Genomic DNA, 24715 nt, shown 5'->3' with positions numbered 1-24715 from the left:
TTATTAACCATCAGCTAGTCGGAGATTCTTACGTCCAGCTTCTGAGAACTGCTCAGGTGACTGGTAAAAGTGGGGAGATCATCACACTTCAATACACAAGACCTGATTATGTACCTCTATGCAAACAGCACTTTGATTCTGTAAGCATCTCTATCTTGACTGATCAGGGTACGCCTGTTAAATTCAAGTACGGAAAAACTATTTTGCGATTACATTTCAGACCGCGTCGTGATTGACACGTCAAAATGGTGTCGCAACGTGTTTACGGAGATCCGTCCATTTATGCCCGCTACTATATTGCTCAGACAGGTCACGGATTAGAGGGATTTCGGGGTGATGAGTACATGTATGGGGCTGGGCTTGCAGGAATATTTAGAGGCTTATTTAGAAAAGCGGTTCCTCTATTGAGAAAAGGACTCGAATTAGTAAAACCCCATGTAAAGACAGCTGTTTCAAATATTGCTAAGGACGCCATTGCCTCTTTCTCAGCAGCCGCTATGAATAGGCTAAACACACCTCCTCAGGAAGGCTCCGGTATTGTTTATGTTGCTAAAAAACAGAAAAAAAGAAAAAGGCGTGTTCGCTATTCGCCACCACCAATGCTCATGAATAAAATCACACCCGCAAGACGCAAACGCCAGAAAAGAGTAAGACGCAGTGTTGAAGACATCTTTTAGGAAAAATATATAAAATAAATATATTATATATAACATGGCCTTCATACATGATGCTTCGGTGGAGTGCATGAAATCAGAACTGGATATTTTTCAAATACCTCCTACGCAGGTTTCTGTCGAGAAATCGATATTCATTGAAGTTCAGCCTATTGCAGCTCTGGCGGACAATGCACCACTTGAATTTTTCATATCGGGAAGTGGTGAATATTATTATGATTTAAATAATACCCTACTTTACATAAGTTGCCGGGTCGTAAAACAAGATAATTCTGCCATCGCGGATGGAGCCCGTGTAGCTCTCATTAACTATCCATTAGCGACTCTTTTTAATCAAGTTGATGTCACCCTGGGTGATCGCCTCATCTCACAATCAGACAATCTATACAGCTATAGGGCCTACATTGAAACTCTGCTAAATTACAGCGCACAGACTTTAGCCTCGCAATTCACATCAGGATTATTCTATAAAGATACCGCTGGACATCATGATGTACGAATCCTGGATGGCGCCAATGTGGGCTTCAACAAGCGGGCTCATGCAGTAGCTCACTCGAAGCCCGTCGATTTGCTCGGTCCAATTTTTAGCGACATTTTTAATCAGCCGAAGCTTATATTGAATGGACTTGACCTTAAAATCAAGCTGACGCGAAATAAAGATGCATTCTGTTTAGTTTCTGCTGACCCAGACCCGCTCAAAGTACAGATTCTGAACGCATGTCTCTATGTAAAAAGAGTCCAGGTGGCTCCCGCTGTGAGGATTGGTCACTCTCAGGCCTTACTATCTGCTACAGCAAAATATGCTATTGATAGGGCCTGTATGAAAGTGTACAGCATACCTGGGGGCACACGAATTTCTAATATAGAAAATCTATTTTTAGGAGCTATTCCGCGAGTAATTATTTTGGGCTTTGTAGATAATGAGGCCTTTAGCGGGACGTATAATAAAAATCCACTGTACTTTCATCATTATAATGTAGACCATGCGGCTTTATATTTGGATGGTCAGCAGATACCCTCCCAGCCATTCCAACCTAATTTCACTCTTGAATTAGCTGTAAGAGAGTATATGGCTCTTGCCCATATTTCTGGAAAGCAGAAGGCCGATTGTGCACTGGCAATTGACCGAGAAGAATTTATGGACGGCTATACATTTTTTGCATTTCATTTATCAGCCGACCAAGAACCTGGAGGTCACTTCTCTCTCATAAAAACTGGGAACCTGCGTTCTGAAGTCCGATTTGCGCTAGCCACCCCTCATACGATAAATATGGTGGTATACGGTGTGAATTCATCTATTCTAGAAATTAATAACCGCCGTGAAGTATTGTATGATTTCTACTGATGATGGATTCCATGCAGCTCACTACGATATTGAAAGCCGATCACTATACAGAGTCCATATTTTATGGGGTGTATCCGTGTGACTTGCTACCGTCAAATAGAGTAACTCAGAGGCCTGCGGCGTACATCGTAAATACAGACCGGTCCAATCAGAGCGGCAAACATTGGATATTAATTTTACTTTGCAATGAAAAGAATGCGATATTCTTTGACAGTTATGGACTCTCACCAGACAGCATACTTTTTCCGGATGAATTTATAATCTTCCTAAAGAGAAATAGCGAATTATTCTGCTATCAAGACAGGCAAATTCAAAATAATTATAGCATGGTGTGCGGCCATTATTGCGTGTATATCCTAAAGAAACTTGCAAGGGGCCTTTCATTCCATGAGATTTTGCAACATTTTACTGATGACTTAAATCATAATGATAATTTAGTATATAAATCTGTAAAGCAAGATTTACTTGAATCAAACTATTCCCCCTGCAAACATTCTTTTATATTTAAGCAGTGTTGCTTATCACTGTGCAATATGTAGGCCATTACACAATTTACAATGAGTGTATGATTCTCTCAGTGTCTAGGATGTAGTGACATCTGCTTATCAGTTGTTTTTTGTTTTTTTTTTGTTTTTTTGTTGAGTTAGGCGTAAATAGTGACCTTTCTGCTCTGTTCAATTAAAATATCGTGACCCTATTGTAAGCCCACACCATAACAACTTATCATCTTGTCATGTTTACATCTGTATGTCATTTCAACTTTGACCTTTCTGGACAGATCAGTTAAAATATATAGAGCCTATTGTTAGTCCATACACTAACAACTTATCATATTGTCATCTTTACATCTGTATCTCTTTTCATCTTTGACCTTTATGGTCTGTTCAATTAAAATACATAGCTCCTATTGTATTGCAGTGGTACATCCTGTCTGTATTCGATTTTCCACATTCCTGAATCCCTACAGGGAAAGGTGCCAGGACACATGAAATGCAAGCCCACAGAAAATACACACAGGCTTTATATTGCCCTGTACTATGTATATATATATACATATGTATATATATATATTGATTTGATTAACTGCAGCACTGTGTGATAAATAAAATGTAATTGAATGTACTTCTTCTAAAATGACAGTGTAAATGTCAAATGTATTGCTTTATAAAAACGTATTTGATTGTTGTTCAATAAACACTATTATCTTTTTTATAAAAGTAGCGTCTCTCATTTTTATTTACAATTCGAATCAAATGTTTCCTTTATTAAAATAATGGTCAAATAAATAAAATACCCAATGAACCGATACTAATTAAAGTATAAAAAGGATATAAAAGGATCCTTTATTGGTCATATAAAAGCGTATCAAGCACAATCTTTTATATCAAACAATAGCGATTGATATAAAAGTGATTCAATCACGATCCTTTTATTCTACTTTTATTCTACTTTATTAAAAGTCCTATAAAAGAGAAAATAATTGGACATATAAATATTTTGTCCTATAATACCTTTTTATATACAATTTGATATCAAATTGTATAAAAGTGTATCAAACACATCCCTTTTATAACAATTTGATATCAAATTGTATAAAAGGGGCGTGTTTGATACACTTTGATAGGGGCGTGGTACCTGTCAGATTTCTTTTTGACGAGTAATACAGCCCCCTTACTACTTATGCTGGTCTGCATTTAGAATTTTTAATTGGGAAATCAACAATCTCTGGTATTGTACTGTCTACATGCTCCGAAATCTGGACCAGACTCCATCATGTGGTAATGCCGGAGCCCAAAATGCCTGACTGGTTGCGTATCTCCCGTGGATTTGAGGACACGTGCCAGTTTCCAAAATGTATTGGAGCCCTAGATGGGAAGCACATCCGTGTGCGTAAGTCGCCGAACTCAGGGTCCCAATTCTATAATTATAAACAATATTTTTCTGTAGTATTGTTGGCTTTGGTTGACACTCTCTACAGGTTTATAATAGATATTGGGGCCTATGGAAGAACTGGAGACTCCAGAGTCTTCAATTCTTCCATTATGGGTCGGCAGCTGCGTAATAATGAGCTTGACCTACCACCACCACGTCAGCTTCCCAACTCAAATCTGGAACCGGTGCCTTATGTTATTGTAGCAGATGAGGCGTTCCCATTGAGCAGATATGTCATGAGGCCATATCCTCGACGAACCCTTGACCACCGGCGTAGAATATTTAACTATCGCCTATCACGTGCTCGGCGACTGGTGGAGTGTGCCTTTGGCATTCTTACCGCCAAATGAAGGGTACTACAGTCCGCAATTCAGCTGAGTGAAGCTAATGTCAATGAAGTTATTAAAGCCTGTGTTGTCCTACATAACTTCACAAGGATACATGACTGCCCCTCATATGATGATGCTGAAGTGGACTCTGCTAATGTGTCTAGGCCTAGGACACATGTAAACCCACCCCGTCGTCCAATTTTCAGACTCAAAGTCCGTGATGTGTTGACAAATTATTTCGTAACACCTCAGGGTCCAACTCCATGGCAAGATGATGCCTTATCTATGTAGTGGTTTGATAGTGTTGTGTTCTCATAAAGATTTTTTGCTTTACCTTTGTGTTAATTTTTTGCTTTACCAGTACTTGTTACTATATCTATCTAACACATTACAGAACATGTACGTACATGAACAGACACACATAGTGAATGTAAACAAGTTTATTACTTGTTTTTTTTGGGTTATTGTGGTAACAAATAACCATAGTAGTTGCCTTTGGCCTAATGTTATCAGCACATTAGGATTAAACATTTCAAGGAAAACAAAAAACATCATGGACAATACACCAAACCTAACAACAAGGTAAAAATGAAAACCTACAAGTCATGGTAGGTTGGGGGTGGTGAAGGTGGGGGGCCTGTATGGACATTTGGCCTTGGTTGCTGGGCCACATCTCTGTCCCCCTGTGCACTGGCAGGTGGCTGTGCCATCTGTTGCATCCTGGCAGGATCTATTTGTGGGTTTTGGTAGGGGTAATTTTGAAATTGTTGTGGGTAGTCCTGGTAGGGCTGCCCAAATTGCCCATATCCCCCAATATGTCCATGTCTAACATACCCATGTTGGGGCCAACCACAAACATTGGGTAAGTTAAAGTGGCCATATTGGGCATGTGTGCCCTGGCCCATATATTGGACCTGTGGAGCCACATTGGGGATGTGTGCAGGCTGAGGCGGAGGTGTTGCCACCCGTGGAGGAGGAGGAGGAGGAGGAGGAACAGGTTCCAAGGATGGTTGACTTGTCACATCAAGTCCAACCAGCCTATCAATCTGATTCTCCTCTGACAGCTGCCACCTTTCAAGAAACTGAAAGACACTGCGGGGATTATTGGGTGGTGTGCTGGCATCCAAGACGATTTGGAGAGCCCCTCTCGTACGCAGCCTGTACCCACGGGGAATTGCCCTCAAATACTGTGCCAGACTGCGCCCATATGCCTCCTCCCCATCATCATGAGCAGCTGTCGACAAGTAGTCCAATACACCTCAATCAACCTGCATCTTTGTTCCCGAAGCTGCTCCTTCTCTCCTGCGCCTGCCTCGTCGTGGTAGGGCAGAAGGCTGTGGCGAGGTCTCCAGTGGCATGGGGGGGCTGCTACTGTTGCCCCGGTCATCAGGCTGTGCTGGCTGGCAAACTGATTCTGGTGGTGGTGATCTTGGTGGTGGTGCTGGTGTTGCTCTGGGAAGTCCAGAAGATGGGCCAGAGCCTGCAGCAACATCCGACTCAGGATCATTCAGCACCTCAGAGTCGGAACCCGTCTCCCTCTCTGTGAGGTTTGACTCGGTGCTACAATGGTAAAAATCACATCAAGTAAATTGTGCTTACAGAATATACAAAGTACTACATTAAACCATGTACTTACGGTCTCAGCTCCATCACAGGAGCAAGGAAATGTAGGCAGTCGTAATAGAGGTATTTCCTCTTGGTGGTTCCGGCCGCTCCACTACGGGACCTCAGCTGTCTCTTCCTCCTATATGTTTCCCTGCAGCTGCGCCAACGCCTTGTCACATCAGTCACTACAATGTTAGCAAAAACACAGGATTTTGTTACAACACACATATGGCTATGGTATCAAGGGTTACCCAATTCTTAGGCACACATTTTACAAATGATATGATTTATATTCCTGTTGACTCCACACCAATCAACCAAAAAAAAAAAAAGGTTGAGGCCTACTACAAAGGACCTTGGAAAAAACATATTTGCTAACCAAATTTAAAAAATCCTGTGGTAATAATGCGAACATCTATGCTGTTTTTATTACAAAAACACTAGTTATATAGTGGCTAAGATACGGGCCCAAAAAATAGAAAATCACTGGATTTGGTGGCAGAACAATTAGCTAAATAAATCAAACTTTTTTCATGCAAAATCTTCATGCTGCCACCAGTCAGGGATTTGGAATGTAGATGTAGTAAATATGGTTCAAAAAAATAAAGGCAAAGTCATTAATTACTGAAATCTGAGCAATGACTTATTGGGCCTTACATTGTGCAGATTAGATTAGGGGATTTGATTATGTGAACACATTCTTTCACTAATTTGGTCCCGCTCCTCCAGAGGTCTTGTCGCATATCCAGGGAACATCTGGCCACAGATTCTTGTCCACGCTGCCTCCCTGCGTCTGCGGTCAGCATAGTGGGGATCTCTCTGGTCCCATAGTTCTGGCCTCTCCTGGACCAGAACTATCAGCATTTCCACATTCACTGGCATGGACATGATGGAGGACTCCGTGGAGGCGTTCTTCCTTGTTTTTTTTTTATGCTGCTTGAGAAATTTGCATACCCAAGCTTCCTGGCCATGCCTCCTGCTCTTTCCTGTTGCCCAGGAGAAGTCTTGCGAATTAATCGCAAGTCACACGTGTGGTGCGTTTTCCATGCAATTTTTTATCGCATCCATAGACTTGCATTGTCGAATCCGATCCGAAAATCGGTGACAATCGCAGCATGCTGCGATTGTCTCGGTCCGACAATCGGATCCGATAAAAAATCGCATGATGTGAGCAGCACCATAGAATAACATGGGTTCGAATGCAATGCGATTTTTTATCGCATTGCATTCGTCCGTTTTAATCGCTAGTGTGACCCCGGCCTAAGAAGGAAAATCCCTCGCATTATCCTGAATCACTCCACAACACAAGCATTTGGGTACTTTACATGCAAAACAGCCCCAGCTGCCATTATCATTTTCATATGACATTTTATATTTCCGCGTTATGTTGCTTGGTGCTACCAAGTTCTTTAAACTTCTATTTTTTCTATAAATAATATTTGGTTTATCGGGAATCATTGGGGCCAAAAGAGGACCTCCTTGTAGGATGAACCAATGTTTCTCCAGCAATTTACGCACAATTGATGTCGAATGACAGAAGGCAGTTATCAAACTCCATTTATTCCTCTCCAAATTCACCCCAGGTGTCCTATTTTTATCCTCCATTTTTTTTAAACACAAATCTTGTGAGAAATTGCATGTCCTCTTATAAGCATCTTTTAAAAGATTTTTTGGGTATCCTTTCTCTACAAACCTCTTCCTCAGTATTCTAGATTCAGTTTGGAAGTCTTGGTCAGAAGTGCAATTTTTCCTTATTCTCAAGTATTGGCCATAGGGTACATTCTTCACCCACCCGGGGAGGTGCCCACTGTCAAACCTAAGGTAGCTGTTGACATCAACCGGTTTGAAATGTGTTGCAGTGGACACCATCCCCAGGCCATCAAGCCGCACCCACAAGTTCAAATGCTGGATGGAATCGGTGGAAATAGTAGCCGTAAAAGTTAGTCCCCAATCATTCATATTGAGATTGTTAGCAAATGTTTCTGCCTCTTCAACTGACCCCCTCCATAGGATAAACAAATCATCAATAAACCTTAAAAGGCCACCCCTTCTTTTTCAAGACTGGGCTGCACACAGGTACACTCATTGCGCCTCTCTTTGCATTTTATTTTTCATGAAGTAAAACTATGAGAGATATTAAAATAGGCTAGCATGGGCTCTGATCGTGACAGAAAAATGAAACGGACATTTCTGTGATCTGCGCGGACCCGGCTTCCCTACAGTGGCTCTTGCAAAGTTCTATCACCGCCAGAACCTGAGATATGGATTGCTCCCAAATGGAGTGTCCTAAGTATGACATGTCTGATGTTGCTTTATTACATTCGATGAACTACAACCTATGAGGCCCTCAGTGTGTTGATACGAGCTTCCCTCGTTGAGATATGGTTATCATAAGTTTTTTAGTTAATTGGCAACTTTGAGAAAGGGGGGATGAACTTCTGCAGACTGCCCCTTTCGTGATGTCACAGACCCTGGGCTATAAGGCACCCCTCCCTTACACTGAGTCAGTGGGAGCTACAGCGTCCGTGCCGACCAGAACCCAGATGAGTGGAGACGTGTGGCTCTGCCTTCTCTCCCCAGCCACATGGTTTGCCTGATACCGACTAAGCACATGTGAGTGTTACTTTCTGTCTTTTTAATCCCCTTTATGTTATATTTGTATTGTACATCTGTAATGTCTCAACTTTATAGCAACTTTTATCTATGTAATCACTGCCTGCAATTCTTTTGGGAATAAATGATAAAATCTATTAGCTCTGTCTCCATGCTCTAAGAAACGAACTATGCGCCTTTTTTTAGATAATCGCTACTAATATCAGGGGTTTGCCATGGACCATCTTAATTAACTCTTTGAATAAGTAAAGCGTGGCTGGTGGCAGCGTTGTGTGCGTGGCTGGCGAGGCTAGCTGGCAGTACAGAAGGGTCTTAAATTGCTGAATGAGTGGTTGAGGTCACAGCATTGATAATTCCTGTACTGCAGTAGTCTAATTGCCAGTGCACAACAAGCAGCCTGTCCGTCGACTAATTATCCTAGGTGCAGTTCCCTGACTGACCTGAGGGTAAGGGGGGCGCCGGAGAGCTGCGAGTTCCAAAGTGGAACTGAGAAAGTGGGCTATACATAAATCCCCGCAGTTCTTGGAAGGTTGTTAGCAGTGGTGGGGCAACCAAAATACCCCCCTGCGATAAATTGTTAGAGCAAGATTAGCTTGCTGTGTTTTTGTCACATGGTGCCAGTGGTGGGATAACTAAGATAAGCCCCCACTGTGCCTGTGATAGCCGTGTGCCGGCAGTGCATCACGTCCCTCCGTCCGCTGACAAACCCGTGTCGGTGGTAGGATCGTGACCTATTGGTGGCATAGGATCCGCTGTCCGTCACAATTTGGCGACAGCAGTCCGCCGTTCATCACATATTGGTGGCAGCGGTGGGCTGTTTGTCACATACTGGTTGCAGTGGTGGGATAATCCTAGAGCATTAGTGATTTGGTTTGAGCAATCATTCCTCTCACTAAAAACCTGCATGGTTCCTGCGGGAATCCTGCATCATAGGTTTTGGAGAACAGACTCAGTGGTTACTAGTCCTGAGACATTTGTGTGTACGTGCGAGTATTCCCTTCCTTCTCTCCGTTTTTTTTTCTATCTTTTGTTTGGAAACCATGGCTACAATGGGAGCAGAGTGGTATAAGCAGCATAACAAGGCGTCTCTTATTGCCCTCTGCGGGTGTGGCGGATCGACACCACGAACAAAAACAAAGCCCAACTGATCGCGGCTCTGGTGCAACGGGAAAATGACCAGAGCCCAGCGAACGCAGAAGCGGGCCCAAGTAACAATGGGGCTGCAGCAGAGGCTCCACTCCTGAGCGTTGGCTCCACATACAATCAGGACAGATTGGACCCCTACCTGCAAGCGGCCTTGGACGAACTCCCCGCCGAAGACAGTGAGGGGTGGGTGAGGCAGATCCAGCAATATCGGCAGGAGGCCCGAGCCGAACGCCAAGCACAGGCGGAGAGAGACGAGCGCCAAGCAGAGGCTGAGAAAGCCGAGTGCCAGGCGCAGAGGGTGCATGAACTGGAGGTGCTCCAGCGGGGGGGAATGCCCCCACAGCCTGAAGCAGTGAGCCCAGCAGCGTCCAGACTCCTAAACCCCGGCCAGAGCATTTTCCCGTGATGGAAAAGGATGGAGACTTGGACACGTTTCTGTGTGCCTTTGAGAAAGCCTGCCGACAGTAGCGGCTGGATAAGGTCCAATGGGCCAGGTACTTGACCCCAGGGATAAAAGGCAAAGCTCTGGAGGCGTTTGCTTCTCTGCCGTCAGAAGACGACGATGACTATGATGCCATCAAGCATACTCTGATCGCCAAATACACCTGAGGTATACCGAAAGAAGTTCCAGAACCTCCAACATGGCCCACACGATAGCTATAGTGATGTGGTGCAAGGACTCAGGACCCACCTTGACCAGTGGATCCATGGACTGTCCGTTCATTCCTTTGAGCAGCTACGGACCTGATGATCAAAGACCAGTTCCTGCATCTTTGCCCAGCTGAGATCCTACAGTTCATCCTGAACCGCGAACCACCGAATGCGGACAAAGTGGCGCAGATCGCCGACAACTATGAGGCCAACCGGAAGCCAGAGACGCGGAGGCCAGTCACCACAAGCTGGAGAGGGGGTAAGCCTGCAACCAACCCCAGAACCCCAGCTAGCCGTCCCTCCAGAGGCCCTGTCCCTGTTGCCAACACCAGGCCTACTGCTGACTGTCGCCTGTGTTTCAACTGCAATCGGACTGGTCACTTCCGTCACGCCTGTCCAGAAAAGAAGAATCCCCCAGACAAGGCCTCTGGACCCAACGCCTCTGTTCTTTTGGTGGGAGGTGTGGTTGGGAGGATTGATGACAACGTTCAACCTGTTCAGGTGGGGGCCCGTCTTGCTACAGGCCTCAAGGACACCGGGGCTGAACGAACCCTCATCCGTCCTGGACTGGCAGCCCCTGAAGAGTTTGTTGAGGGGAAAACCCTGACTGTCACCGGGATTGGAGGCACTCATTATCCCTTGCCAGTGGCCCCGGTTTTTCTTGATTAGGGTGCTGGGAGCGGGTTGAGGGAAGTGGGAGTGTCTGAAAACTTGCCCACTGATGTTTTATTGGGGACTGATTTGAGGAGGATGGTTGCATACTATGTCCCTGACACCCCTCCCCAGTCTGATAAAAGGGGAACGTTAACCCTGGTGATGATGATGATGATGGGAAACTGAATGTGTTATCGGCTAATGACTTGATGAGTAATGATGCAACTAACAACCATTCTTTCCACAGGAATGATGCTGATGGTGATGTAAATGTACCAAAGAAACCTGATAACCATTCTTTTCCTAGGAATGATGATGATGATGATGTATCTGTGCTGACTGAACCTGTTAACCCTTTCTTTGAAACGGTAGATGTGTCCACAGGTACCGAAGTGCTCAGCCCCATCAATCTGCGGAGTGAGACGGCTGAGTAACCCCTGGCAGGAGCAAGCAACGGTGCTCAAGGAAATGGGGAGGTGCATGGGGACCATGAGGAAGGTAATGCCATGTGTTGTGAACTCATTTTCTGGTTTACCTCTGGCTTCTGGTGATGGTGGTGGAGCTGGATGTGTTGATAGAGGAGTCGTGAGTTCTCCATCCAGGCTCCCTCTAGTGGTAACAGTAGGTAATGAAGCTGATCTAAATGGCAGAGACCTGCCACCTGAGGAGGAGGACTGTGAGTGGACATCAGGAGTCTCTGACTGGATTTAAGACAGCCGACTCCCTAATTCTGTGCTGGTGATTTTCCTGCCCTGAGGTTCTGGTTTCCAGTTCTGTTCCTGCCTTCTCCAGCTAAGTGTGCTCTGCTATTTTTTCACATGAGATTTGGTCTGGTTTTCTCAGTTTTTGTTGTCAGCCAGCTCCTGCTGGGGCTGTGCTGAATTTCCATTCTTATGTCTCTGTTTATGCCAGTTTGCTTTTTGTCCCTGATCAGATTGGTCTCTTTTTGCTCTGTCTTCAGAATATACCAGAGTTCTGATATAGGGAATTGAAGTCTAGTGACTTCAGGGTTTTTGTTATCAGAAAGTGTTGGACATTTTTGGCAGGGTTTTGTGCGTGATTGCAGACAGCATCTTTCCTTTCCTGTCCTTTCTAGTTAGTGTGGGCCCCATCATTTGCTCAGCCTATTTTTCTATCTGTGTTTGTGTTTTCATCTTGTCTCACCGACAATACATGTTTGGGGGCTGTCTATTGCTTTGGGGTCTGCTCTGGGGCAGTTTAGATTTCCCCTTTTCTTGCTTTAGGTTTATTTAGTTCTCCGGCTGTGGCGAGGCATCTAGGATCATCGTAGGTACACTCCACGGCTACTGCTAGTTGTGTGATAGGATTAGGGGTCTGCAATCTGCTTAGTTACCAACTCCTCTGGTTTTCTGTGGCTTAGCTTGTTTTTGTTTTTCCTTGGTGACTCATTCATACCAGAATCACCAGCCATTCCGCAGATTCTAGGGTACTCAAAAGCAGGAAAAAAAGAAAAAAAGAAAAAGTGTCAGAATTTTTTTTTTTATGCATTTTTTCCTCTTTTTCTCTGGGGCCGTAGGAGGATTTTTTCGTTAATGGAGATTAAGCAATTGTCTGATCGTGTGGAGCAGCTCGCTGCTGAAGTGCGGGGAATTTCCGCCTATCTCGCTCAGTCACATGCGGTTGAACCCAAAATCCCTACTCCTGATGTGTTTTCTGGGGATCGGTCTAAATTTTTGAATTTTAAGAATAATTGTAAATTATTTCTTGCCTTGAAGCCTAACTCACCGGGGAGCTCTGCGCAGCAGGTTAAAATTGTCATCTCCTTGCTGAGCGGCGATCCCCAGGATTGGGCGTTTTCTTTGACCCCTGAAGATCCTATTCTGACAAATATGGATGCATTTTTTCAGGCCTTGGGGTTGTTGTATGATGAACCTTGTGCTATTGATCAAGCTGAGAAAGCCCTATTGGCATTGAACAAGGGTCAGGATTCTGCAGAGTTATACTGTCAAAAATTCCAAAAGTGGGCGGTCCTTACTACATGGAATGATGGTGCCTTGGCAGCTCTCTTTCGCAAGGGTTTATAAGAAACCATAAAAGATATTATGGTGGGATTTCCTGTTCCCTCTGGTCTTGACGATTCTATGTCATTAGCCATTCAAGTTGATTGGCGTTTACGTGAACGTAAAACTACACGAGAGGTGTTGCCACCTTTTGAACACATGTCTGAACCTATGCAATGTGATAGAGTTTTGTCTAGGGTGCAAAGTCAGGAGTATAGAAGGCATAATAAGCTGTGTTTTTTCTGTGGAGATGCCTCTCATATTATTTATGTCTGCCCTAAACGAGAGAAACGCTTTGCACACACATTTGCTGTGGGTGGCGTACAACCTAAGTTTCTTTTGGCAATTACTCTGATCTGCGCCTTATCCACATTTTCCGCAAAGGCTTTTGTGGATTCAGGAGCGGCTTTGAATCTGATGGATTTGGATTTTGCTAAACGTTGTGGTTTTTCCATGATACCTCTGCGGACGCCTATTCCTTTGAGGGGTATTGATGCTACTCCTTTGGCGGAGAATAAACCTCAATTTTGGACCCAGGTGATAATGCGGGTCGCCCCAGACAACCAAGAAAATTGTAGATTTTCGGTACTGCATAATTTGCATGATACTATTGTTCTGGGTTTTCCCTGGTTGCAAATCCATAATTCAGTTTTGGATTGGAAATCTGTGTCTGTGGTGAGTTGGGGCTGTCGGTGTGCTCTTGGTGACACTCCTGTTTTCTCCATCTCTCCCCAGTCTCATGATGTTCCTGACTATTTGGCTGATTTTTATGATGTATTTAGTGAGAGTAAGTCTGCCTCCTCATAGAAGTTATGACTGTGCAATTGAGTTGAGGCCTGGGTGTAAATTTCCCAAGGGTCGGCTTTTCAACTTATCTGTACCTGAACACGAGGCTATGCGATCTTATATTAAGGAGTCGTTGGAGAAGGGTCATATTAGACCATCCTCTTCACCCTTAGGTGCTGGGTTTTTTTTCGTGGCGAAGAAAGATGGTTCATTAAGGCCTTGTATTGACTATCGTTTCCTTAACAAGATTACTGTTAAATATCAGTATCCGTTACCCCTGATTTCTGATTTATTCTCCAGAGTTAAAGGTGCCTGCTGGTTTACTAAGCTTGACCTCAGGGGGGCGTATAATCTTATTCACATCAAGCATGGGGATGAATGGAAGACGGCGTTTAATACTCCGGAGGGACATTTTGAGTACCTGGTGATGCCTTTTGGGCTCACTAATGCCCCTTCTGTCTTCCAATCCTTCATGAATGATATTTTCCGGGACTTTGTGAATAAGTTTTTGATCATCTATTTGGATGATATTCTGATCTTTTCCAGTGATTGGGATTCTCATGTGGAACATGTTCGGACTGTGTTCCGGATTTTGAGGGAGAATTCCCTGTATGTTAAGGGATCGAAATGCGTTTTTGGTGTACATAGGATTTCATTTTTGGGATTTATTTTGTCTCCATCAACTATTGAAATGGACCCGGCTAAGGTACAGGCCATTAATGATTGGGTTCAGCCCACTTCTTTGAAGGCTCTCCAGAAGTTTTTGGGTTTTGCTAGTTTTTATTGTAAATTTATAGCTAATTTTTATGGTATTGCCAAACCTCTGACTGATCTGACCAAGAAGGGCGCTGATGTGCTGAATTAGTCTCCAGAGGCTGTTTTGGCATTTCCGGAGCTGAAGCGGAGGTTCACTTCTGCTCCGGTTTTACGGCAACCTGATGTCTCACTTCCATTTCAGGTAGAGGTAGATGCTTCGGAGATTGGTGCAGGAGCTGTTTTGTCCCAAAAAGATCCGGTGACTTCTAAAATGAATCCCTGTGCCTTCTTTTCCTGAAAGTTCTCCCCATCTAAACGCAACTATGATGTGGGGAATCGGGAATTGTTGGCCATGAAGTGGGCATTCGAGGAGTGGAGACATTGGTTGGAGGGAGCTAGACATCAAGTTGTGGTCCTTACTGACCACAAGAATTTGATTTACCTGGAGTTGGCCGAACGCTTGAATCCTAGACAGGCTAGGTGGGCCTTGTTTTTCGCGCATTTTGATTTTGTGGTCTCCTTTCTCCCGGGCACTAAGAATGTTAAGGCAGACGCCCTTTCTGGAGTTTCTGCTGTGAGTTCATTTTCTGGTTCACCAGTTGTGAGTTCTCCTTCCAGGCTCCCTCTGGTGGTAACAGGAGGTAGTGAGGCTGATTTAATCAGTAGTGATTTGCCACCTGATAATGAGGATGACGATTGGACCTCAGGAATCTCAGACTGGATATAAGACAGCTGACGCCCTATTCTGGTGCTGGTGATTCCTTCTGGCTTGTCAGGTCTTGGTTTTCAGCTCTGTTCCAGTCATCTAAAGCTAAGTTTTTCTGCTAATGTTCACACTTGATTTTGTTGGTCTATTCAGTGTTTTGTGTGGTCAGCCAGCCCAGGCTGGGGCTGCGTTAAATTTCCACTCTTATTTATCTGTATTTGCCAATTTGGTTTTTGTCCCTTATTAGATTGGCCTCTTTTTACTCTGTTTCAGAATATTTCAGAGTTCTGATATAGTGGGAGAAGTCTAGTGACTTCAGGGTTAATTTTGCTATCAGAAGTGTTGGACTTTATTTTTGTAGGGTTTTTTGCAGATTGCAGATAGTGTCTTTCCATTCCTATCCTTTCTAGTTAGTTTGGGCCCCATCATTTGCTCAGCCTATTTTCCTGCCTGTGTTTGTGCTTTCATCTTGTTTCACCGTCAATACATGTGTGGGGGCTGTCTTTCCTTTGGGGTCTGCTCTGGGGCAGTTATTTTTCCCCTTTTCTTGCTTCAGGCTTATTTAGTCCTCCGGCTGTGACGAAGCGTCTAGGATCATCGTAGGTACGCTCCACGGCTGCTGCTAGTTGTGTGGTTAGGATCAGGGATCTGCAATCTGCATAGTTAGCAACCTCTCTGGTTTTCTGTGACTTAGCTTGTTTTGTTTTTTTCTCCTCGGTGACCCATTCATAAAAGAATCACCAGCCATACCACAGATTCTAGGGTATTCAAAAGCAGGAGAGAGTTGTTAAAAGAAAAAAAAAAGAAAAAAAAGTGTCAGAATTTTTTTTTTCATATATATTTTTTCCTCTTTTTCTCTGGGGCTGTAGGAGGATTTTTTTTTTCCTAATGGAGATTAAGCAATTGTCTGATCGTGTGGAGCAACTTGCTGCTGAAGTGCAGGGAATTTCCACCTACCTCATTCATTCACATGCTGCTGAACCTAAGATCCCTACTCCTGATGTGTTTTCTGGGGATCGGTCTAAATTTCTGAATTTTAAGAATAATTGCAAATTATTTCTGGCCTTGAAGCCTAACTCATCGGGGAGCTCTGTGCAGCAGGTTAAAATTGTCATCTCCTTGCTGCACGGCGATCCCCAGGATTGGGCTTTTTCTCTAACACCTGAAAATCCTATTCTGACTAATGTGGATGCATTTTTTTCAAGCCTTGGGGTTGTTGTATGATTAACCTAATGCTGTTGATCAAGCTGAGAGAACCCTGTTGGCATGAAGCCAGGGTCAGGATTCTGCAGAGTTATACTGTCAAAAATTCCGAAAGTGGGCGGTCCTTACTACATGGAATGATAGTGCATTGGCAGCTATCTTTCGGAAGGGTTTATCAGAGACCGTAAAAGATGTTATGGTGGGATTTCCTGTTCCCTCTGGTCTGGATGATTCTATGTCCTTAGCTATTCAAGTTGATCGGCGTTTTCGTGAACGTAAAACTACACGGGAGGCGCTGCCACCTTTTGAACAAACGTCTGAACCTATGCAATGTGATGGGTTTTGTCTAGGGCGCAACGTCAGAAGTTTAGAAGGCGTAATAAGCTGTGTTTTTTCTGTGGAGACGTCTCTCACACTATTTCTGTCTGCCCTAAATGAGAGAAATGTTTTGCGCACACATTTGCTGTGGGCAGTGTACAACCTAAGTTTCTTTTGGCAATTACTCTGATCTGCTCCTTATCCACGTTTTCCACGAAGACTTTTGTGGATTCAGGAGCAGCGTTGAATCTGATGGATTTGGACTTTGCTAAACGTTGTGGTTTTTCCATGACGCCTCTGCGGACGCCTATTCCTTTGAGGGATATTGATGCTACTCCTTTGGCAGAGAATAAACCTCAGTTTTGGCAGTTTTGGACCCAGGTGACAATGCGAGTTGGCCCGGACCACCAAGAAAATTGAAAATTTTTGGTGCTGCATGATTTGCATAATACTATTGTTCTGGGTTTTCCTTGGTTGCTAACTCATAATCCAGTTTTGGATTGGAAATCTGGGTCTGTGGTGAGTTGGGGTTGTCAGTGTGTTCTTAGGGACGCTCCTGTTTTCTCCACCTCTCCTCAGTCTCATGATATTCCTGATTATCTAGCCGATTTTTCTGATGTATTTAGTGAGAGCAAGTCTGCGTCTTTGCCTCCTCATAGGAGTTATGACTGTGCAATTGAGTTGAAGCCAGGGTGTAAATTTCCCAAGGGTCGGCTTTTCAACTTATCAGTACCCGAACATGATGCTATGCGATCCTATATTAAGGAGTCATTGGAGAAGGGTCATATTAGACCATTTCGTCACCTTTAAGTGCTGGGTTTTTTTTGTGGCCAAGAAAGATGGTTCATTAAGACCGTGAATTGATTATCGTTCCCTTAACAAGATGACAGTTAAATATCAGTACCTGTTACCTCTGATGTCTGATTTATTCTCCAGAGTTACGAGTGCCTGCTGGTTTACTAAGCTTGACCTCAGGGGGGCATATAATCATATTCGCATCAAGCACGGGGATGAATGGAAGACGGCGTTTAATTTTCCAGAGGGACACTTTGAGTACCTGGTGATGCCTTTTGGGCTCACTAATGCCCCTTCTGTCTTCCAGTCCTTCATGAATAATATTTTCCGTGATTTTGTGGATTAGTTTTTGATCATCTCTCTGGATGATATTTTAATCTTTTCTAGTGATTGGGATTCTCATGTGGAACACGTCCGGACTGTGTTCCGGATTTTGAGGGAGAATTCCCTGTTTGTTAAGGGATCGAAATGCTTCTTTGGTGTACAGAGGATTTCATTTTTGGGATTTATCTTGTCTCCATCGACAATTGAAATGGACCCGGCCAAGGTACAGGCCATTTATGATTGGGTACTTTTTTTGAAGGCCCTCCAGAAGTTTTTGGGTTTTGCTAATTTCTATCTTAAATTTATAGGTAATTTTTCTGGTATTGCCAAACCACTGACTGACCTGACCAAGAAGGGCGCTGATGTGCTGAATTGGTCTCCTGAAGCTGTCTCAGCATTTCAGGAACTTAAGCAGAGATATTCTTCAGCTCCAGTTTTACGGCAACCTGATGTCTCACTTCCATTTCAAGTGGAGGTAGATGCTTCTGAGATTGGTGCAGGAGCTGTTTTGTCCCAAAAAGACCCTGTGACTTCTAAGATGAATCCCTGTGCCTTCTTTTCTCGAAAGTTCTCCACATCTGAACGCAACAATGACGTGGGGAATCGGGAATTGTTGGCCATGAAATGGGCATTTGAGGAGTGGAGACATTGGTTGGAGGGAGCTAGACATCAAGTTGTGGTCCTCACTGATCACAAGAATTTGAGTTATCTGGAGTCGGCCAAACGCTTGAATCCTAGACAGGCTAGATGGGCCTTGTTTTTCACGCGTTTTAATTTTGTGGTCTCTATTCTTCCGGGCACTAAGAATGTTAAGGCAGATGCCCTTTCTAGGAGTTTCTTTGCCGATTCTCCTTTAGTGACCAAACCTACTACCATCCTAGGTGAGGGGGTAGTTCTTTCTGCCATCTCGCCCGATTCGAGACGTGCCCTGGAAGAATTTCAGGAGGACAAACCTGAGCGTTGTCCTATGGGAAAATTGTATATTTCTGACCAGTCGAGGAAGAGAGTGATGTCTGAAGTTCATTGCTCCGCGTTGGCTGGTCATTAAGGTATTTTTGGTACCAGAGATTTGGTGAGTCGGTTCTTTTGGTGGCCCACCTTATCTCGTGATGTCAGGAATTTTGTGCAGTCTTGTGGGACTTGTTCCCAGTCTAAACCCTCTTCTCGTTCTAGTGGGTTGTTGATGCCCTTGCTGGTGCCAAAGAGGCTATTGACCCATATCTCAATGTATTTTATTTCTGATCTTCCTGTCTCTCAGAGAATGACTGTTATCTGGGTGATTTGTGATAGATTTTCTAAGATGGTCCATCTTGTACCACTCCCAAAGCTGCCATCTTCCTCAGAGTTGGTGCCCTTGTTTTTACAACAGGTGGTTCGGTTGCATTGTATTCCTGAGAACATTGTGTCGGACAGAGGAGTCCAGTTTGTCTCCAGATTTTGGAAAGCTTTTTGTTCCAAACTGGGAATTCAGTTATCCTTCTCCTCTACGTTTCACCCACAGACCAATGGGCTGACTGAGAGAACAAACCAGACCTTGGAGTCTTATTTGAGATGTTTTATATCTGCTGATCAGGATGATTGGGTCTCATTTTTGCCCTTGGCTGAATTTGCCCTAAATAATAGAGCTAGTTTTGCCACATTGATGTCGCCCTTTTTCTGTAACTTTGGGATTCATCCTCGATTTTCTTCAGGGCAAGTGGAATCTTCAGCCTGCCCAGGTGTTGACACTGTGGTAGAGAGAATGCAGCAGATTTGGGACCAAGTGGTGGATAAGTTGTCCCTCTCTCAGGAAAAGGCCCAGCGGTTTTCCAACCGGCATAGGACCATTGGTCCCCGGTTTCAAGTGGGTGATATGGTTTGGTTGTCATCAAAAAATATCTCTAGGAAGGTTTCGTCTCCAAAGTTCAAGCTAAGATTTATTGGACCTTATAGGATTTTGGAGATTCTTAACCCAGTTTCTTTTCGATTGGCTCTTCCAGTTACGTTTAAGATCCATAACATGTTTCATAAGTCTCTGTTGAAGAGGTTTGTTGAGCCAGTGGTTCCTATGGCGGCACCTCCTGACCCTGTGTTGGTTGGAAGTAATGTGGAATATGAGGTAGAGAAAATACTGGATTCTCGTCTGGCTAGACGGAGACTCCAGTATTTGGTCAAGTGGAAGGGTTATGGCCAGGAGGACAATTCTTGGGTCCTTGCCTCTGACATTCATGCAGACAGATTGGTTCGTGCTTTTCACCGGGCCCATCCTGATTGGCCCGGTGGCGTGAATGAGGGTTCGGTGTCCCCTCCTCAAGGGGGGTACTGTTGTGAGTTCATTTTCTGGTCCACCAGTTGCGAGTTCTCCTTCCAGGCTCCCTCTGGTGAGGCTGATTTAATCAGTAGAGATCTGCCACCTGATAATGAGGATGACGATTGGACCTCAGGAATCTCAGACTGGATTTAATACAGCCGACGCCCCATTCTGGGGCAGGTGATTCCATCTGGCTTGTCAGATCTTGGTTTTCAGCTCTGTTCCAGTCATCTAAAGCTAAGTTTTTCTGCTAATGTTCACACTTGATTTTGTTGGTCTATTCAGTATTTTGTGTGGTCAGCCAGCCCCAGCTGGGGCTGCGCTAAATTTCCACTCTTATTTATCTGTATTTGCCAATTTGCTTTTTGTCCCTTATTAGATTGGCCTAAGCCACAGAAAACCAAAGAGGTTGGTAACTAAGCGGATTGAAGACCCCTGATCCTATCACACAACTAGCAGTAGCCGTGGAGTGTACCTACGATGATCCTAGACGCCTCTCCACAGCCGGAGAACTAAATAAACCTAAATCAAGAAAAGGTGAAATCTAAACTGCCCCAGAGCAGACCCCAAAGCAATAGACAGCCCCCAAACATGTATTGTCGGTGAGACAAGATGAAAACACAAACACAGATAGAAAAATAGGCTGAGCAAATGATGGGGCCCACACTAACTAGAAAGGACAGGAAAGGAAAGATGCTGTCTGCAATCACGCACAAAACCCTGCCAAAAAATGTCCAACACTTCCTAATAACAAAAACCCTGAAGTCACTAGACTTCAATTCCCTATATCAGCTCTCTGGTATATTCTGAAGACAGAGCAAAAAGAGACCAATCTGATCAGGGACAAAAAGCAAACTGGCATAAACAGGGACATAAGAATGGAAATTCAGCACAGCCCCAGCAGGGGCTGGATGACCACAAAAACTGAGTAAACAAGACCAAATCTCATGTGAAAAAATAGCAGAGCACACTTAGCTTGAGAAGGCAGGAACAGAACTGGAAACCAGAACCTCAGGGCAGGAAAAAATCACCAGCACAGAATTAGAGAGTCGCCTGTCTTAAATCCAGTCAGAGACACCTGATGTCCACTCACAGTCCTCCTCCTCAGGTGGCAGGTCTCTGCCATTTAGATCAGCTTCATTACCTACTGTTACCACTAGAGGGAGCCCGGATGGAGAACTCACGAGTCCTCTGTCAACACATCCAGCTCCACCACCCTCACCAGAAGCCAGAGGTAAACCAGAAAATGAGTTCACAACAGTACCCCCCTTGAGGAGGGGTCACCGAACCCTCATTCATGTTACCGGGCCGATCAGGATGGGCCCGGTGAAAAGCACAAACTAATCTGTCGGCATGAATGTCAGAGGCAGGGACCCAAGAATTGTCCTCCTGGCCGTAACCCTTCCACTTGACCAAATACTGGAGTCTCCGTCTAGCCAGACGAGAATCCAGTATTTTCTCTACCTCATATTCCACATTACCTTTAACCAACACAGGGTCAGGAGGTGCCGCCATAGGAACCACTGGCTCAGCAAACCTCTTCAACAGAGACTTATGAAACACGTTATGGATCATAAACGTAACTGGAAGAGCCAATCGAAAAGAAACCGGGTTAAGAATCTCCAAAATCCTATAAGGTCCAATAAATCTTGGCTTGAACTTTGGAGACGAAACCTTCATAGAGATATTTTTGGACGGCAACCAAACCATATCACCCACTTTAAACCAGGGACCAATGGTCCTATGCTGGTTGGAAAACCACTGGGCCTTTTCCTGAGAGAGGGACAACTTATCCACCACTTGGTCCCAAATCTGCTGCATTCTCTCTACCACAGTGTCAACACCTGGGCAGGCTGAAGATTCCACTTGCCCTGAAGAGAATCGAGGATGAATCCCAAAGTTACAGAAAAAGGGCGACATCAATGTGGCAGAACTAGCTCTATTATTTAGGGCGAATTCGGCCAAGGGCAAAAATGAGACCCAATCATCCTGATCAGCAGATATAAAACATCTCAAATAAGACTCCAAGGTCTGGTTTGTTCTCTCAGTCTGCCCATTGGTCTATGGGTGAAACGCAGAGGAGAAGGATAACTGAATTCCCTGCTTGGAACAAAAAGCTTTCCAAAATCTGGAGACAAACTGGACTCCTCTGTCCGACACAATGTACTCAGGAATCCCATGCAACCGAACCACCTGTTGTAAAAACAAGGGCACCAACTCTGAGGAGGATGGCAGCTTTGGAAGTGGAACAAGATGGACCATCTTAGAAAATCTATCACAAATCACCCAGATAACAGTCATTCTCTGAGAGACAGGAAGATCAGAAATAAAATCCATTGAGATATGGGTCCATGACCTCTTTGGCACCGGCAAGGGCATCAATAACCCACTAGAACGAGAACAGGGTTTAGACTGGGAACAAGTCCCACAAGTCTGCACAAAATTCCTGACATCACGAGATGACGCGGGCCACCAAAAGAACCGACTCACCAAAATCTCTGGTACCAAAACTACCTGGATGACCAGCCAACGCGGAGCAATGAACTTCAGACATCACTCTCTTCCTCGAATGGTCAGGAACATACAATTTTCCCATAGGACAACGCTCAGGTTTGTCCTCCTGAAATTCTTCCAGGGCACGCCTCATATCGGGCGAGATGGCAGTAAGAACTACCTCCTCACCTAGGATGGTAGTAGGTTCGGTCACAATAGGAGAATCAGCACGGAAACTCCTAGAAAGGGCGTCTGCCTTAACATTCTTAGTGACCGGAAGAAAGGAGACCACAAAATCAAAACGCGTGAAAAACAAGGCCCACCTAGCCTGTCTAGGATTCAAGTGTTCAGCCGACTCCAGGTAAATCAAATTCTTGTGGTCAGTAAGGACCACAACTTGATGCCTAGCTCCCTCCAACCAGTGTCTCCACTCCTCGAATGCTCACTTCATGGCCAACAATTCCCGATTCCCCACATCATAGTTGCGTTCAGATGGGGAGAACTTTCTGGAAAAGAAGGCACAGGGATTCATTTTAGAAGTCACCGGATCTTTTTGGGACAAAACAGCTCCTGCACCAATCTCCGAAGCAACTACCTCTACCTGAAATGGAAGTGAGACATCAGGTTGCCGTAAAACCGGAGCAGAAGTGAACCTCCGCTTCAGCTCCTGAAATGCCAAAACAGACTCTGGAGAACAATTGAGCACATCAGCGCCCTTCTTGGTCAGATCAGTCAGAGGTTTGGCAATTCCAGAAAAATTAGCTATAAATTTACGATAAAAATTAGCAAAACCCAAAAACTTCTGGAGAGCCTTCAAAGTAGTGGGCTGAACCCAATCATAAATGGCCTGTACCTTGGCCGGGTCCATTTCAATAGTTGACGGAAACAAAATAAATCCCAAAAATGAAATCCTATGTACACCAAAAACGCATTTCGATCCCTTAACATACAGGGAATTCTCCCTCAAAATCCGGAACACAGTCCGAACATGTTCCACATGAGAATCCCAATCACTGGAAAAGATCAGAATATCATCCAAATAGATGATCAAAAACTTATCCACAAAGTCCCGGAAAATATCATTCATGAAGGATTGGAAGACAGAAGGGGCATTAGTGAGCCCAAAAGGCATCACCAGGTACTCAAAATGTCCCTCCGGAGTATTAAACGCCGTCTTCCATTCATCCCCATGCTTGATGCGAATAAGATTATACGCCCCCCTGAGGTCAAGCTTAGTAAACCAGCAGGCACCTTTAACTCTGGAGAATAAATCAGAAATCAGGGGTAACGGATACTGATATTTAACCGTAATCTTGTTAAGGGAACGATAGTCAATACAAGGCCTTAAAGAACCATTTTTCTTCGCCACAAAAAAAACAGCACCTAAGGGTGAAGAGGATGGTCTAATATGACCCTTCTCCAATGACTCCTTAATACAAGATCGCATAGCCTCGTGTTCAGGTACAGATAAGTTGAAAAGCCAACCCTTGGGAAATTTACACCCAGGCCTCAACTCAATTGCACAGTAATAGCTCCTATGAGGAGGCAGGGACGCAGACTTACTCTCACTAAATACATCATAAAAATCAGCCAAATAGTCAGGAACATCATGAGACTGGGGAGAGGTGGAGAAAACAGGATTGTCACCAAGAGCACACCGACAGCCCCAACTCACCACAGACACAGATTTCCAATCCAAAACTGGGTTTTGGATTTGCAACCAGGGAAAACCCAGAACAATAGTATCATGCAAATTATGCAGCACCAAAAATCTACAATTTTCTTGGTGGTCTGGGGAGACCCGCATTATCACCTGGGTCCAAAACTGAGGTTTATTCTCCACCAAAGGAGTAGTATCAATACCCCTCAAAGGAATAGGCATCTGCAGAGGTATCGTGGGAAAACCACAACGTTTAGCAAAATCCAAATCCATCAGATTCAAAGCCGCTCCTGAATCCACAAAAGCCTTGGCGGAAAATGTGGATAAGGAGCAGATCAGAGTAATTGCCAAAAGAAACTTAGGTTGTACGCCACCAACAGCAAATGTGTGTGCAAAACATTTCTCTCATTTATG

At 44.4% G+C, this 24715-nt stretch overlaps 1 protein-coding gene across 1 annotated transcript in view; it reads right to left on the bottom strand.

The window, feature by feature from the left end:
• Positions 1-1134: 1134 nt before the first annotated feature.
• LOC141052618 (uncharacterized) overlaps positions 1135-24715 on the bottom strand; it is a 47833-nt gene continuing 24252 nt past the window's right edge. The window contains exon 3 of the mRNA XM_073549831.1: positions 1135-1305. Within this exon, the coding sequence (XP_073405932.1) occupies positions 1135-1305 (171 nt within the window). The remainder of the gene's footprint in view (positions 1306-24715) is intronic.

Source organism: Dendrobates tinctorius, unplaced genomic scaffold, assembly GCF_039654945.1.
Source record: "Dendrobates tinctorius isolate UK_male_01 unplaced genomic scaffold, ASM3965494v1 ptg000162l, whole genome shotgun sequence".
Classification (NCBI taxonomy): Eukaryota; Metazoa; Chordata; class Amphibia; order Anura; family Dendrobatidae; genus Dendrobates; species Dendrobates tinctorius.
The sequence above is the reverse complement of the archived record's forward strand: the minus strand, read 5'-3'. Positions and strand labels throughout refer to the sequence as shown.